Consider the following 18245-nt stretch of genomic DNA (forward strand, 5'->3'; position numbering starts at 1 on the left):
TAGCTTCTTTCATAGGTTATGGAAGTTCCTCTCCTAACAGAATAGCATTAAAGATACCTTTCAGAGGATCCACTAATACCTCCTTAAATATCTTGTACACTTCAGATGGAAGACCATGAGGTGCTGGAGATTTACCATTTTTCATACTTGCTATTGCCTCTAGGATGTTGTCTTCTGTTATTTATCTAAAGTTCCTTATCAATTTTGCTCATTTTTGGCAAGCCTGCTACTTCCAGATATTTTTGAATAACTTCAGAGTTTGGAGTATCTGAGGTATGGAGATTTTTATAATAAGCAGAGTATATAACTATCTTGCTGACTGTTCTTAATTGGTGGAATAATACACAGTTCTTGAATACCTTTAGGCTTTTGAGCCAATAGTTTATCACTCGCTCATAAAACATCTCCTTTTACACCTAAGTGCTTTTGCAGTAGCATCTGTCATCAACATAACTAATTTTAGGGGGAAATTGGATAATTGTTTATATAAATTTTTGAACTTGTGTTCTTATGAGTGTCTTGTAACCTTTTTATCTCCTGTTCTAGCTCTATTTTTTCTTGAGGTCTTTCTTTTTTCAGTTGAGTGTGTCTGCTTTTCAATTGATCCCTAAATAGTGCTTTACCTGCTTCCCAGAGGCTGCCTCTTTTTTATTATCTGTATCATTTATTTGAAAGCATTTTACAATATCCTCTTTAATTAATGCAAACTGTATCTTGGAGAAGCAAGCAGATCATTTTCCAAAAAAGTAATCTTAGGGACCCATCTCTGCTATCAAATATTACTTCCACTGATGCATGATTTCACAATGTAAATAATGGCAATTTCTGCAGATCTTGGCTGCTTCATTAAAGATTTAGAGATTAACATTAAATTTATTCTAGAATATAACTGATGAAGGTGTGGATAAAACGGTCATCTCTTTCCCCTGAATGCAATTCTCTCCAGCAATCTGAGATGCTGAACTGTTGGCACAGAGATGATAATGCTGCATCTGCTTCCCTATCCCCCTTGTCATTATCAGATCTGTCCCCCAATAACTAGTTGGTGTGCAACTGAATTCTCCTCCAAGTATAATTTCCCCTTCTCCAAAGTGTCGCAGTGTTTTAAAGAAGACCTAAGAAGTTTTTTCTTTTAATTTAGGAGAATACACTGAGCCTACTGCTATTAATAACCCAGCAATTGTGCCCTTCAACCATATAAATCAGCCCTCCTTATCTTAAAATGAACTTTAATTTGACACGTTTAGCAAATATACCCACTGCTCTTTTCTTTTCTTTAACTGAAGCAAAAAATATCCACTGGACAGATTACCTTTCATGCCCATAACGTGCCCCTCCTGAAAATGGAAAGTTGGAAGTAGAATAATCTGGTCCCTCTCACCCTTCCCCCACTTTAAACTCTGCTAGGGCTTTTTCTTCCCTTTAATGACATTATTTAACCCTTTGACATTCAAAGATGTCACTTCAAAAGGAAGAACAATTGATAACTATTTAGCTTATTGAAAAACTTGAAATTGTGATTCTTTAGCTGTTTAATGGTATGAACCCTCGTATTGCCAATGTCTCATTTGTTTCTAATTATGTTGCATTCACGATTGTGCGCCTGACTATAGTTTGACTTTTGTCTGTAAACTTCCATATCTATTTCCTGTATTAATTTCCACCCACCTCCCCAGTTCCTTCCCCTCTTTGCATTCCCCTTACTCTAAATCCATAGATAAAATACAAGTGTAACAAGCAAAACAGTCCTGAAACGACTGTGTGTCACAGAACCCTAAACCTTTGTGCTCTTTCCATGAACTCATGTACTGCTTTTCTTGAAATCCAAAGGCGGTACATTCTTCACCTATGGGCTCTTGACCCTCATCCATAGGGACACAGTGCCATCTGGCCTCTTGAGTTATGGGGGAGGATTTACACAGACCTTCCCCCTAAAGGCTCCTTCCCCATTCCCTCTCTATTTTCTCCAGTCTCCTCCATCTTTGAGATTTATTTCCCCCTCCCACCCCATCCCATTGTACTTTCTTTGCTCTACATTTTAAAATATTAAACACAGCTACTACTGATCACCTCAATTAAAGCAAATTTTCATTATTATTTTATTACACTGCAAGAGTGAGCCTTCTCTAAAATTTCAGACAAAAAAGATGCATTTTACAATTTTGAAATCAGAGGCCTGTGTGAGGTCACAACTTCCATTTACAACTAACCCACTCTAAGCCCACTAGGCCCAAGTTAATAGTAAGGAATTGACCTTTTGCTGACAGTCATCATTGCCTGTTAGAGAAAGCACAGTGGAACCAAGCTGAAATTGCACTTTAGGACAGTAAAATAATGATGGTAAATAAATAAATAAATAAATAACATCAATCAATCTACACTAGCAGTTAAACCATTTTCAATACCCTTTCCAGGGGGGAACCACTTACTGACAATCAGTATCAGCAACAGGTCAGTTTCCTAGTGCAGGCTGGGCCTCAGAGTAAACCCATTCTTTTCTCCTCCCACAGCTTCCAGCAATCACAACCCTCAAAAATACTTGTTCGTAACCATATAGTTTTTCCTGTCATAGTTTATAGTGATTTCATTACTGCCACACCTCCTGACTCTCCTCTTCTAAATCCTTTCTTAGGCATTACTTCAAGGATGCCTATCATCTATAATCTGATACCATGATTTTAAGAAATACATGAGTCTCAAAATACATAAGTTAGCTTCCCAAGTTACTGTATTAGCAAACTGTCATTGTGGTCCTCTCCACCCCATGCCCTTCCTGTGTTATCGCCTCCCGATCTTATTTCCTGTAGAGAGTAAGATTTTGGGGACAGGAGTCTGTCTTTAATTGCTTAGTAAAGAATTATGCACATAATATGATGCTATAGCCCTTAAATATATTACTTGTAGTTACAAATCTTTAGCTCTCTTGGAGTTCAATGTCTAAGAGCTATTCATTTTTTTCCTAGCAGGTTGAATTCATTTATTTTTACCTGCAAAGCAAGCACAAGGAGAAGATAAAGGCTTTGAGACTAGTGGCAAATGCAAATCCATAGAAACAGCAAATCCAAACATTTGGGTCCATGAAGACTTTTCACTGGTTCCCTCTTCTTTTCTCTGCATCTCATGGCAAACCCAGAGTGGCAATGCTTTTATTTAGCTTTCTATACTTAGGCCTGCCCAATCCACAATCTACCAAATTATTTAAAATATTTTCTTCAATCAATTTCAAGATTTAGCGAAGAGGAGACCTCCCCAACTGAGCAGAATTAAACTAGGTATTAGATTTTGTCTGCAGTCCCCAGCACGCGCGCGCACACACACACACACACACACACACACACACACACACAAAGTGACTTCCTGGAACAACCTTCATATGAACAGGTAATACCTACATCAAACATCAATTCTGCTAAACAGATACTGCTATTCAGTAATCATCACTGAGGATTCATTGCCCTCTCCCTTCCTTTAGGAACTAAAAGGGTGAAATAACAGATATACCTTCTTGGTGTAGAACTTATTCAGCTGCGTCTCCTGGCCATTCCTCCTCCAGAGACACAGCACTTTCGTTTTAGGACAGTATGTCATGTTGATGAGTTTCTCATACCACCACCGTTCATACACAGTTCCAATGTTACTTCTCAGCACAATGCAATCATCACACACCTGAGGGTATAAAGAGTCTTAGCTGGGAATCTTCACATCATACATCTAGCATTAACAACTGTGGTATCATTTATTCTTGTCCGTACCTCCATGAAGAAGATGTCTCCTGTTGTATCTGTCCCGGCATGTACTACAAACGTCTGCTTCTTGATGTGTCTGCTGCCGCTGGGCCGGACAGACAGCTCTCGGACGCCCTATGGAAAAGGAAAATTTGTAATTAATAAACTATCACCTCTAATTTCTGTGATTTTATAAAAGATCTAGTAGGTTACATCTGCTGTGTCTTAACCAGGATAAAAGGTGTGTTTGTAACTCAAATGATCACTTCTCAAGATAGGGTAGCTTAAGCAAGAATTGCTACTCTGCAAATCAACATTCATCCTGCTGTGTTCACACTAGTACTATACTCTCTCGCGTGGCACTAAGACTTCTGGGGACACATCCCATAGTTCTTTCCATTGCAGTAAGTTGAACTGCTTGTGAATTCTTTCCCAATGAATTGTAAAAGAACTTCCCTTGTCTTTTCTGGATACACAGAGGAATTGTGGGAAGGCACTGGAGGACTAGCAGCACTATGTCCACCTACAGTGGTCATGTTAGGAGCTGACAAGTTGTGCTAACTTGAACATTAGCATATATTCTGATGAGCCACCCAGCTTCAGTTAAAAGCACCACTACCACTCAAATACTCAAGTTTTATGCATGGATGGAACTCGAATTAGGGGCAACAAGTTATAACTCGAGTTTACTTTGCATTCTTTAACTCAACCTATTAACTCAGATGAAAACTACAACCAGCCTCATCTTCACTAGGATTTTACTTTGAGCTAGGGCATATCCACACTACGGCAACAAAGTTATGGCACTGCAACTGTGGGGCTGTAGTATAGATGCTTCCTACATTGACGGAAGGAGTTTTTCCATCGTGTAGTTAATTTATTTCTCTGAGAGGCAGTAGCTAGGTCAACAGAAGAATTCGGTGCTCAGGGTAACCAGGGGCGGCTCCAGACCCCAGCACGCCAAGCGCGTGCTTGGGGCGGCATGCCGCGGGGGGCGCTCTGCAGGTTGCCAGGAGGGCGGCAGGCGGCTCCGGTGGACCTCCCGCAGGCGTGCCTGCGGAGGGTTCGCTGGTCCCGTGCAGCTTCGGTGGAGCCGCGGGACCAGCGGACCCTCCGCAGGCATGCCTGCGGGAGGTCCTCCGGAGCCGTGGGACCGGCGACCGGGAGAGCACGTCCCGCGGCATGCCGCCCTGCTTGGGGCGGCGAAATGTCTAGAGCCGCCCCTGAGGGTAACCACTAATGGTCACAGCTAGGTCAATCTAATTTTTAAGTGTAGATCAGGCCTAAGTTCACTCAAGTTAAGAATGCTTTTCATTTTCCTAGTGAAGAAAAGGTCATGTAGTCCAATGGTTCTCAACCATTCCAGACTACTTTCAGGAGTCTGATTTGTCTTACGTACCCCCAAGTTTCACCTCTCTTAAAACTTACTTGCTTACAAAATCAGACATAAAAATAAATAAATGTCACAGCCCACTACTACTGAAAAGTTGTTTACTTTCTCATTTTGTCTGTATGAAATTTTAGTTTGTACTGACTTTGCTAGTGTTTTTATGTAGCCTGTGATAAAACTAGGCAAATATCTAGATGAGTTGATATACCCCCAGAAGACCTCTGCGTACCCCCAGGGATACACATAATCCTGTTTGAGAACCACTGATCTAGTCCATGGCCCAGGGAACAGTGTAGGACGGGTCCCTTCAATACATTTTGGTTAAAACTAAAGTAAAGAACAATTACCAGACACAGATGAACAGGATATGTTGGGGAAGAGTCAATATGACTTTTGTAAAGGGAAATCATGCCTCACCCATCTATTAGAATTCTTTGAGGGTGTCAACAAGCATCTGCACAAGAGTGATCCAGTGGATCCCTCACCAAAGGTTCTTAAGCAAAGAAGGCAGTCATGGGATAAGAGGAAAGGTCCTCTAAAGGATCAGTAACTGGTTAAAGGTTAGAAAATGAAGGGTAGGAATAAATGGTCAGTTTTTAGAATGGAGAATGGTAAATAGAGATGTCCTTCAGGGATCTGTACTGAGACCATTCAACATACTCATAAATTATCTGAAAAAGGGGGTAAACAGTGAGGTGACAACATTTGCAGATAATACAAAATAACTCAAGATAGTTTAGTCCAAAGCAAACTGCGAAGAGTTAAAAAAGGATCCCACAAAACTGGGTGAGTAGGGAACTAAATTATGGATGAAATTCAATGTTGCATGCTGGAAAAAACTCCAACTATATATACAAAATGATGGGGGTATAAATTAACTTTTATCACTCAAGAAAACAATCTTGGAGTCATTGTGGACAGTTCTCTGAAAACACCGGCTCAATGTGCAACAGCAGTCAAAAAAGCTAACAGATTGTTAGGAACCATTAGGAAAGGGATAGATAATAGAAAATATCATAATGCTACTATATAAATCCATGGTATGCCCACATCTTGAATACTGCATGTAGTTCTGGTCACTCCAGCTCAAAAAAAGATTTATTAGAATTGGAAAAGTACAAAGAAGGGAAACAAAAATGATGTAGGGTATGGAACAGCTGCCATATGAGGAGAGATTAAAAAGATTGGGACTGCTCGGCCTAGAAAATAGATGACTAATGGGGGATATGGTAGAGGCCTATAAAATAAAAATGGTGTGGAGAAAGTGAATAAGGAAGTGTTATTCACTCCTTCACAAGAACCAGGGGTCACCGAATTAAATTAATAGTCAGCAGGTTTAAAACAAATGTAAGTATTTCTTCACACAACACACGGTCAACTTGTGGAACTCATTGCCAGGAAATGTTGTGAAGGCCAAAAGTATAACTGAATTAAAAAAGGATTAGATAAGTTCGTGGAGGATAGGTCCATCAATGGCTGTTAGCCAAGAAGGTCACAGACACAACCTCATGCTCTGAGTGTCCCTAAACCTCTGACTGCCAGAAGCTGGTACTGGAAAACAGGGGGATGGATCACTTGATTGTTGCCCTGTTCTGTTCATTCCCTATGAAGCAGCTGGCATTAGCCACTATTGGAAGACGGGATACTGGGTCAGATGGACCATTGGTCTGATCCAGTATGGCTGTTTTTATGTTTGTACTGTATTTGCCAAGTCTTGTTTTAAATGTCTCAAGTGATGGCATTTCCACCCTTGCTCTTATGAGAGAGTCTCTAACAGCTTACAGTATCAGATACTAAGGTCTTTTATATATTTAGTAATTCCTGCATACTCACTATATATAAATATACTGTAGATATTTAATAACAACAGACTTGTCAGATAAGTTTTATTTTCTCAGAAAATCAGTTTGCATTTTAATTGAAAATATTTCAAGTCAAGCAAGCCAATATCCTGGCTACTCAAGAGCTCCAGAGGCCCTGGAGTGAACTGGGGACTAATTCCTCTATTGTCTCTCTTCCTAGGAAAGGGCAGGGATATGGTGTCATGAATTTTTTCTTTACTCACTAGGTTAGGCACTCTGTCTAGTAACTCGTTTATTTGCTGGCTCTGCACCAATCCAATGTGCGATTTCCCCATCAAACGACGCACCTTCTTCTTAATGTCATTCTTGTTCACCTAGGAAGCAAGTACAGGACCAGGTTATTTACCTTTCCCTAATCACGGGCAAAATATCCAGACATCTTGGTGTACGTTGCCAAAGAGGATGGAAGAACTGATCTCCTTACTCACTGTTTGCTCTACTGTCAGCCGTCAATTTCTCCAGACAAAGGAATAGAGTAAGCTACTGTTTAAACAGATAAGTTCTCTTCAGAAACTGGAATAGGTGCTGATGAATAGGACAAGTAAAGAGAAACCACAGGGATGGATCACCATGTATCCCATGCAATCCTCCTATGAGGAAAGGGAATGCAATTTTTCTTCCACATTTAGAGGGGTGGGAGTGGAAGACAATGTCACTAAATGGTGTTACTGCTATTCAACGGCATTTAGTATAGAAGCATTGTGAAAAATGGCCAGCAGGACACCATGTGTACATTACACACTATGTCACTGTGGCTAAAGTGAACGTGGGTCTCACAGGGCCATTTAAGGCATGAATACTACGGATAAATTCATGATGTAATATAGCAATCTAGTCCCCTTATTCTCATTAACACCAGTCAGGAGTGTGTACAGCTTAATTCTTGTGATGCTTTGAAAATGACCCCACCTTCACATACAGTTGTACCTGGCCACACACCACCACAAATAGGAATGTCTTGTGCCTAGAAAAGGGAAGGAGCAGAGTATCACCTTCATCATAAGCATGTAGACAAGCATGTTGTGCAGTAGTGTAGCCAGTAGGCGGTCTTCGTCATCCTCCAAGCGCTTTCGGTCATGTTCTCCCAGGGATAAGTACCTATGAGAAGAACCAGTTGTGAAACAGAGCCGGGGTGCCTTTCATCCAACTCACTGCAGCAGTGAAGGGGGACAAAGCACTGTCTATAGGAGACAGAAGCAAAGGAATTAGAGCACAGAGTGTTAAATGGACATTTCCTCGGCAGGGTGCGCCAATCATCGATTAAAAAGGGTCATCATCTCTTTCCCCACCACTAAAAACATTAAATTACTAAACTATTAAAAATTATTTACACTTTGTTTCATAAGTTCAAAGAAAAAGAAGATCAAAGAGGATTCCGACTCAGGGCATGCAGTGGTAAGAAGGAACTGGAGAGGCATTTGTCCACACTGCCCTTTATACTCTCAGTTTGTAGCATGAGGAGAATCAACGGACATTGCTTACTAAAAGATTTCTGGACTTGGGTACCAGGTGTACATGGGTACCCATGTACAGAATACTCATAGGGAGCATCACTCAAAGGAGGATCATCTGTTTCCCCAACAGGCCCAGGAAGCAGGTTCCCTTCATGATCTGCGAGGCCAATCCAAGGAGGTACGAGAAGGAATATAGAGGGAAAATCTAACACACATCTTAGATGTCTGTATACTAATGCAAGAAGTATGGGGAACAAACAGGAAGAACTAGAAACACTACTGAATTATCACAATTACTACATAACTGGCATCACAAAGAGTTGATGGGATAATTCATGTGACTAGAATATTGGTACAGAAGCATACAGCTTGTTCAGGAAGGATGAGCAGAGGAAAACGGGAGATGTTTCCTTTTATCAAAGATGTATACACTAGCACTGAGGTCAAGATAGAAGGTGGGAGGCAGACTTGTTGAAAGTCTCTGGATAAGGGGTAAAAAAGCAAAGGTGATATCATAATAGAGGTCTACTATAGACCAACTAACCAGTAAGAAGAGGTGGATGGGTTTTTTTTTTTGAACAACTAACAAAATCATCCAAAGTATAGGACTTGATGGTGCTGGGAGATTTCAACTACCCAGACATCTGTTGGGAAAATAATAAAGCAGGGCATAGATCAAACAAGTTATTGGAATTCATTGCAGATACCTTTTTATTACAGAAGGTAGAGAAAGTGACTAGGAGAGAGGCTGTTCTCAATTTGATTCTGACAATTAGGGAGGAACTGGTTCAAAATTTGAAGGTGGAAGACAGCTTAGGTGAAAGTGATCAAGAAATGATAGAGTTCATGATTCTAAAGAATGGTAGGAGGGAAAACAGCAGAATAAAGACTATGGACTTCAAGAAGGCAGACTTTAGCAAAACTCAAAGAATTGGTAGATAAGATCCTAAAAGGTAAAAAGATCCTAAAAGATAAGTTCCTAAAAGGTAAAAAAGAGTTCACGAGAGTTGGCAGTTTTTTAAAGGGACATTATTAAGAGCACAAGAGCAAATCCCAATGAATAGAAAAGATAAAAAGTATGGTAAAAGACCACTCTGGCTTAACCAGGAAATCTTCAACAGCCTGAAACTCAAGAGAGAGTCATATAAAAATTGGAAATTAGGTCAAATTATGAAGGATAAATATAAAAGAAAACAACACAAGCATGTAAGTTAGTCAGTGTGATTGGACTGACTAACATCAGTGTAAATGAGGTAGTATCTGAGGCCAAAATAGGGAAAGAACATGTTAAGAATTACCTAGACCAGGTCTACACTACAGAACTATATTGGTTTAACTACATCATTCAGGGGTGTGAACAATCCATACCCCGAGCAACTTAATTATACAACATAACCCCCCATGTAGACGGCGCTATGTCGATGGGAGAGCTTCTTCCATTGACACAGCTATTACCTCTCGGGGAGGTGGATTAACTATTCCGACAGACAAAGATCTCCCATCGGCACAGTAGCACTACAGTGGCACCACTGTAGTGCTGTATGTGAAGACAGGCCCTTAGACAAGCTAGATGTCTTCAAGTCAGTGGGACCTGATGAAATTCATCCTGGAATACTTAAGGAACTGTATGAAGAAATCTCTGAACCATTAGCAACTATCTTTGAGAACTCATTAAGGACAGAAGAGAAAAGGGCAAATATAGTACCAATCTATAAAAAGAAAAGTAAGGACAACCCAGAGAATTATAGACCAGTCAGCTTAACTTCAGTACCCGGAAAGATATTGGGGCAAACAATCAATCAATTTGTAAGCATTTAGAAGATAATAAAATGACAAAACAACAGTGAGCATGGATTTGTCAAGAACTAAACATGTCAAACCAGCCTAATAATCATCTTTGACAGGGTAACAAGCCTTCTAGAGAGAGGGGAAGCAGTTGATGTGATAGATCTTGATTTCAGTGAGGCTTTTGACACTGTCTCACATGATCTTCTCATAAGCAAACTAGGGAAAGATAGCCTAGACGAAGCTACTATAAGGTGGGTGCAAACTGGATGGAAAACCATACTCTGTACATGTCAATGATTCACAGTCATGCTGGAAGAGCATATCGAGTGTGGTCCCACAGGGATCTGTCCTGGGTCCGGTTCTATTCAGTATCTTTATAAATGATTTGGATAATGGCACAGAGAGTACATTTATAAAGTTTGCAGACGATGCAACCCCTCCCAGCTTGGAGGACCGAATTAGAATTCAAAATGGTCTTGACAGATCAGAGAAGTGGTCTGAAACAAATAGGAGGAAATTCAGTAAGGGCAACTGCAAAATACTATGCTCAGCAAGGAACAATCAATTGCACAAATATAAAATGGGAAATGACTGCCTAGGAAGGAGTACTGCAGAAAAGGACGGGCGGGTTGGGGAGGAGGAGTACAGTGAATTGGAATATGAATCAACAACGTAATACTGTTGCAAAAAAAGCGAACGTCATTCTGGGATGTATTAGCAGGAGTGTTGTAAGCAAGATATAAAAAGTAATTCTTCCACTCTACTCAGCACTGTTAAAGTCTCAACAGGAGTACTGCATCCAATTCAGGGCAACACACCTTGGGAAAGATATAGACAAACTGGAGAAAGCCCAGAGGATAGCTAAAAAATGATTAAAGGTCTAGAAAATAAGATCTACAAGGGAAGATTGAAAAACTTGGGTTTGTTTAGTCTGGAGAACAGAAAACTGAGGGAGGACATAATAATAGTCTTCAATTACATAAAAGGTTGCAATAAAGAAGAGGGTGATAAATTGTTGTCTTTATCCAATGAGAACAGGACAAGAAGTAATAGGCTTAAATTGCAGCAAGGGAGATTTAGGTTAAACTTTAGGAAAAACTTCCTAACTGTAAAGGTAGATAAGCACTAGAACAAATTACCTAGGGAGGTTGTGGAATCTCAGTCATTGGAGGTTTTTAAGAACAGATTAGGCAAACACCTGTCAGGGAAGGTCTAGAGATAATATTAGACCTGCCTCAGTGCAAGGGACAACTAGAAGACCTGTGGAGGTCCCTTCTGGTCCTGTAATTCTATGATTTCCTATTTTCCCCAGCTGCAACTGCTTGATGGCCATCACATGGTCACAGTTGTGCAACAGTCAGCTCACTATAAGAGTAACTCCTCTAGAATTGCTTCCCCTTGTTCTGCAGCTGCATAGAGCCTGTACAGGAAGTGGTTACTTTTCAGGCCTAGGGCCCTCACTTCTCCCACACCCCTGCCTAGTGAAACAGCTGCTCTTCAAACTTTGTGGCTCCTTTTCATTCCCCACCTCACAAAACAGCCCCTATTTTGGTCTCCAGCCCACACACTGGTGGCTAAGTGTGGGTGGCTGACTGGCTGGTGAGACGAGGGCCTGAGAGTGGAGAACAGAACTTGAGGAGTTGAGAAAAGCAAGACTCAGGGAATACAAGACAAGCAGAAGGAGGGGTGACAGATTAAAGGTGGGGTGGCTCTAATGGGTGGCAGAGTCAGCAAATGCCCATTGGTGTCGAGCAGGGGTGGGCAAACTTTTTGGGATGAGGGCCACATCTGGGTGGGGAAATTGTGTGCAGAGCTGGGGCAGGGGGTTGGGATGCGGGAGGGAGTGCGGGGTGTGGGAGGGGGTGCAGTGTGCAGGAAGGTGCTCAGGGCAAGGGAGTGGGGCAGAAGAGGGGTGCGGAGTGTATGAGGGGGCTCAGAACGGTGTTGGGGGGCAGGAGGGGTGCGGACTGCAGGAGAGGGCTCGCAGGAGGAGTGCGGGGTGCAGCAGGGGGCTGGAGTGCACAGGGGTGCAGGCAGGGGGCTTAGGGCAGGGAGCTGGGGGGCGGAGTGCAGGCGGGGTTCGGACTCTGGCCCAGAGCCATTTACCTAAAGCAGCTCCGGGGTGGCAGCGGCGTGCACTGGGGCCAGGGCAGGCTTCCTGCATGCCTGCCTTGTCCCCGGCCCCGTGCCACTCCAAAAAGCACTGTGGCCCCTGGGGAGGGGGAGTGGAGGGCTCTGCATGCACTGCCCTTGCTGCGCTTCCATATACCTCCCCCCGAAGCTCCCATTGGCCATGGTTCCCTGTTCCCAGCCAATGGGAGCTGTGGGGGGCGATGCCTGGAGCCCTCTGCCCCCCCACCCAGAGAAGTGGTGCTGGCCGCTTCTGAGAGCGGCACGGGGCCCATGGCGCCCCGGGGGCAATCCTGCGGGCTGGATCCAAAGCCCTGACAGGCCGGATCCGGCCCACAGTTTGCCCACCCCCTGGTGTAGAGTATACAAAGTGCACCCGCTAAACTAGCCGTTTGCATTCTTTCCTCTGCAGAGGGGGCTTTGGGCAGCTTGGAGCTTGAACAGCCTTCTGCTCCCATCCACACCTGACTGAGTGCTAATGAGAGCAGGAGAAAGCACAGCTGGCTGTGTGCAGGAGGAGAGGAGGGAGCAGTAAAACTAAAGCAAGGGAGACAAAATACATTTATTAATTTAAAAAAATTAAGTTACTGACAAAATGCTAAAACAAATGCGCATGCTCATAGGATTGCCATACACAAACAGCTTTAGAGCAGTCCACAAAATATACGGTAACCCAGGGGTCGGCAACCTTTCAGAAGCGGTGTGCTGAGACTTCATTTATTCACTCTAATTTAAGGTTTCATGTGCCAGTAATACATTTTAACGTTTTTAGAAGGTCTCTTTCTATAAGTCTATATTATATAACTAAACTATTGTTGTATGTAAAGTAAATAAGGTTTTCAAAATGTTTAAGAAGCTTCATTTAAAATTAAATTAAAATGCTGCTCTTACGCCGCCAGCCTGCTCAGCTCGCTGCCAGCTTGGGGTTCTGTTCACCTAGGCCAGCAGCGAGCTGACCAGGGCCTGCAGCTGGGACCCCAGACCTGGGGGGGGGTTCAGGGGTCAGGGCAGAGGGCTGGGGGGTGCAGGGCACAAGGCTGGGTGTGTGTGAGGTTCAGGGGTCAGGGCAGTGGGGGGGTCCAGGGCAGAACGCTGGGGGTGTGTTCAGGGGTCAGGGCAGAGGGCAGTAGGAGTGTGGGGGGGTCCAGGGGTCAGGGCAGAGGGCTGAATGTGTGTGGGGGGGTGAGGGCAGAGGGCTGGGGTGCTCGGCTTGTAGGGGTGCTCCCAGCCCCCTGCCCTGAGCAGCTCATGGCAGGGGGCTGGAAGGGATATGCCCTGTTCCACCCCCTTTCCCAAGGCCCCGTCCCTACCTCTCTCTGCCTTCTCTACGGAGCTCCGTGCATGCTGCCGCTCTTCCCCCTCCCCTACGCTAGGGCCATCAGCTGATTGGCGCACGGAAGGAGAGGGGGAGGGGCAGGAAAGCACCACGCTGGGGGAAGAAGCGGGGAAGTGGGGAAGCTTGGCTGCCGCAGGACCAAGCTTCTGCCTCCTGCCCCCGCAGGGGAAAGCAGTGGGCGGGGGGGCTGAGGGCTTGCATGCTGTGTTTGGCACGCGTGCTGTAGGTTGCCGACCCCTGTGGTAACCTATCTGTAACTGTTGTTCTGTGAAATGTAATGCAGAAGTATGCCCCAGGCACCAGAGCCAGAGGACTTTGCCTAGCAGTACCCATAGGAGTGGCGCTCATGCCCTGCACCCCAGCCCCTTCCCTGGCCATATAAGGGCAGCACCATCCTAACCCCCTCAGCTTCTCTGCACCAAACGTCAGAAGCACAGACTCGGATGCAGAGTGGGTTGTGGAATACACATCTGCATCACATCTCAAAGTAAAACAGTTATAGGTAGTTAACCATTTTTTCTTCTTTGAGTAGACGCAGCCATGTATTCTCCTTAGGTGACTTGCAAGCAGTACTCGTAGGAGGTGGAGTTTGGAGTCTATGTACACAAGGACTGCAGGATTGCTTCCCAAAGTTTTCATCTGATCTAGTTGCAGTAATAAAGGCATCATGGTCTGTAAAAGTATGCACAGAGGCCCAAGTGGCAGCCCTGCAAATGTCCAATATAGGAATGTCACTTAGAATACCATAAACATTGCCTGGGCTCTCCTGGAAGGGGCTCGTACCCTTTGAGGAAGCATAGCCCGGGTTACTTCCTACACAGTCATGATACAGGAAATTATCCACAAGGCACTGTCTGTGAAGCCACCACTTACCCCTTCATTTCTTTTGCATATGAAATAAATACATGAGATGAGGAGCAGAAAGGTTTGGTCATATCCAGATGAAAAACTAAACACTGCCTGCCATCCCACATGTGAAGACATTGCTCCTCTGGCATTAAATGCGTCTTAGGGAGGAACGCTGGTAAATATATAGCTTGGTTCAAGTGAAACTGGAAAACCACTTTGGATAAAAAGTTAGGATGTGGCCATAAGGTTATTTTGTCTTTAGAAAACTGCATGTAAGGGGGCTCCACCATCAAAGCCTTTAACTCACCTGCCCTCCTTGCAGACATTATCTCCACAAGGAAGGCAGTTTTCTGACACAGAAGGGAGAAACAGGAAGTTGTCAGAGGCTTGAACAAAGGTCCCATAAAAGCCGCTAAGACAGTATTAAGGTCCCACAAAGGAACTGGCTCTTTAACAAGTAGACAGAGATAAGTGACTCCTTTCAAGAACCTCACTGCCATGGGGTTTGAACACAACAACTTCCCATGGATGTGCAGATGAAACACAAAAATTGTCACCAGGTGGACTCTCAAAGAACTAAGTGCAAGACCAAAAGAATGAAGGTGTAAACAGATAGTCCAAGATGTCCTGCATACCAGCTAAATTAAGCTGAACTCCCCAGGCTAACGACACATCGAGAAATGATTCTACTTGGCTGAACAGGTTGCTCTGGTGGAGGGCTTTCTAATATTGCGTGAGACTTGCTGGACCACCTCTGAACATCTCTCCTTCTCCTCATCTAACCATGCAGCATCTGTGCTGTGAGATGCAGGGAGTCGAGTGCAAGATGTAAAACCTGACCATGATGCTGAGTCAGGAGGTTGGAATGAAAAGGAAGGGATATGGGATGCTGAACCAACACTGGGAGGAGGTCAGAGAGAAAAAAAAAAAAAGATTGTTTCAACCACATTGGAGCAATGACAATGAGCTCAGCACAGTCCAATTTCAGCTTGAGAATGATTAGAATTGGAGGACAAGCAAAAGGAGTGACAATTACCAGCTCAGGTGAAAAGCATCAGTCAAGAAGCCCAGACAGAAACCCCCTTGGGAGCAAAACAGCCAGCATTTCTTGTTTTCTTTCATGGTGAAAAGGTCAATTGTTGGGTTGCCCAAAACTGCAAAAATGAACCACAGCATGCTGAGCTTCATGGACCATTAGCGATTCAGGGAGAAATTTCTGCTGAGGTGATCTGACAGGTGATTCTAGACGGAAGGTAAGTGATCGGCCCTGCAGGGGGAATGATCTGCTCAATGCAAAACTGCCAGAGCCTGATCACCTCCTGACACAGCATGTAGGAATGTGCTCTCCACTGTCTGTTCACATAATACCTCGCAATGCTATTATTGGTGAGTATGAGAACCACTGAGTCTCTCCTGTGATTATGAAAGATCTGACATACATTGTAGATGGCATGAAGCTCCAGGACACTGATATGAAGTTTCCTGTTCTGACCACATGCCTTGAACGTTCAGCAATCGCAGACGTGCTCCCTAACCTATTAAGAAGGCATCAGTGACAACAGTCCTGGTTGGTGGAGACTGAGCAAAAGGAATGCCCTGGCACACAGTGTCCTGATTGGCAGAGGAAGCCGGACCAGTCTGTCCAACGGATGACTATTCAGATGATAGACCAACTTCAGCCACATTTTAAAAGGAGTAGCTTGGCATATTGGACTACCTGTGTGCATGCAGCCCTATGGCTAGAACCTCCGGCATAATCAGGTTGTTGTTGAGGGTTAAGACTCCAACTCCAGACATAGTGAATTGCCTGGACTTGCTCAGTCAGCACAAATGCTCTTGCACTGGGTAGGATCTATCAGGGCCCTGATTAACTTGATTCTTTGAGTTGGAATTAATGCTGACTTCCTGCAGTTTCGGATGAGTTAGGTTATGTGGGATCTGGACATGATGGAGGACTTCCTCTCTGGACTTGCCCCTCAGTAACCAATCATCCAGATGAGGGAAGATAGGAATTCCCCTCTTCCTGAGGTATACTGTCACCACAACCGTGCATTTGTTAAAGACCCAGGGAGTAGAAGACAGGCCGAAAGGCAGCAGGATGTACTGGTAGTGCTGGTCCATCATGACAAACTGGGGAAACCTTGCGTGGCTTGAGAGAATTGCTACATGGAAATAAGCATCCTTAAGGTCCAGGGCAGCAAATCAGTCATTGTGATTTAAGGCGGGGAGGATAGTTGCTAGGGTGACCGCACAGAATCTCAAGGAAGTCCAAGATAGAGGCCATCCTTCCACTGGGCTTGGGAACCAGGAAATACTGAAGTAGAATCCCTGTCCCTGATGCTGGAGGGGGACCTCCTCTACAACCCCCAAAGCTGGTAGAGATTGAACCCACTCAAGGAGCAGTGTCTTGTGAGAGGGGTCCCTGAAGAGGGACGGGGTCTGGGGCTAGAGAGGAGGGATGGAGAGGAATTGTATGGCATAACCTGATCTGACAGTGCTTGGGACCCAGTTGTCTGGGGTAATTGAGTCCCAAACTTCATAAAAACAAGTCAGCCTGTCCCCAAATAGTGGAGCATTGAGCAGGAGAGGTTACTACTAGCTCACTGTCCTCGACACACATGTCAAAATGGACACTTGCTGCATGCTGGGGGTGGAGTGGGGATGGCGATGAGCTGGTTGGTTAAATCTCGAACCAGAGGACCTTTGCCTCTGGGATCTATGGCCCTTCTGAGAGCAGTCCTGCTGCCTTACAGGAAGGGAGGACTGTCCAAAAAAATGCTGAGTGGTATTGCTGCTGACTGCTATAGTAGGGCCTCTTCACAGCCAGAGTATATACTCCTAAATAACAAAGTAGCTCAGGAATCTTTTAAAAAGAGCAGGATTTCATTGATTTTTTCTGAAAACAAAACCTGACCATCAAACAGTAAGTCCTCAAAGGTCTGCTGTACATTGGGCCCAATGCATGAATTCTGCAATTATGAGGCACTCCTCATGGTCACAACCAACACCATAATTCTGTCCGTGGCAACCACCACATCCAGAGCTGACTGCAACAAGGTCTTGGCCACCATATGGCCTTTCGCAATGAATGACATGAAACTTTTCCCTGGAGGGTTCTGGGACCTTGTCCCCTAACTTTGACACAGCTGCCCAACTGACAAAGTCATACTTAGAGAGCAATGCCTTGTGGGTTCTCAATGCACATTTGCAAGGAAGAGGAGGTATACACCTTCTTCCCCATTAAATCCATCCTCTTGGACTCTTTGTCCTTAGGGGTGAACTTATACCTCCTCTGCCATGCCCTGTCATTTACTGTAGTTACCACCAGCAAATTAGAAGATAGATGGGAGCCAAAACCCTGCACAGGGACAAAGTATAGCTTCTCTGAATGCTTCACAGTGGGAGGCAATAAACCTGGAGTATTCCAGAAAGCCTTTGCAGGTTCCAAGACAGCTTCATTTATTGGGAAGGCTACTCTTCCTGGAGCTGATGATTGGAGAATATCCAGCAGTTTATGCGTATTCTCCTGCAGGAATTCCACCTGGATACCAAGGTAGCAGCCATATGCCTCAGGGGTCTTGATACGCCTTAAAATCCCCAGATACTGCAGAAGAGGAAGATTCCAGCATTGTAGAGTAATATGGAGAAGACAAGGGGCTGTTGTGCTGCACTGACAAAGAGTCATGTTGGATACGGTCAGAACAGTTTGTG

At 44.2% G+C, this 18245-nt stretch overlaps 1 protein-coding gene across 35 annotated transcripts in view; it reads right to left on the reverse strand.

Moving 5' to 3' along the window:
* MADD (MAP kinase activating death domain) overlaps nucleotides 1-18245 on the reverse strand; it is a 119360-nt gene that overhangs the window by 23068 nt on the left and 78047 nt on the right. For all 35 annotated transcript variants that reach the window (XM_045016267.1, XM_045016263.1, XM_045016272.1 and 32 more), the window contains 4 exons: nucleotides 7970-8075; nucleotides 7181-7291; nucleotides 3753-3860; nucleotides 3502-3666 (listed from right to left, as the gene is read on the reverse strand). In XM_045016267.1, the coding sequence (XP_044872202.1) occupies nucleotides 3502-3666; nucleotides 3753-3860; nucleotides 7181-7291; nucleotides 7970-8075 (490 nt within the window). The remainder of the gene's footprint in view (nucleotides 1-3501; nucleotides 3667-3752; nucleotides 3861-7180; nucleotides 7292-7969; nucleotides 8076-18245) is intronic.

This window comes from Mauremys mutica, chromosome 4 (genome assembly GCF_020497125.1).
Source record: "Mauremys mutica isolate MM-2020 ecotype Southern chromosome 4, ASM2049712v1, whole genome shotgun sequence".
Classification (NCBI taxonomy): Eukaryota; Metazoa; Chordata; order Testudines; family Geoemydidae; genus Mauremys; species Mauremys mutica.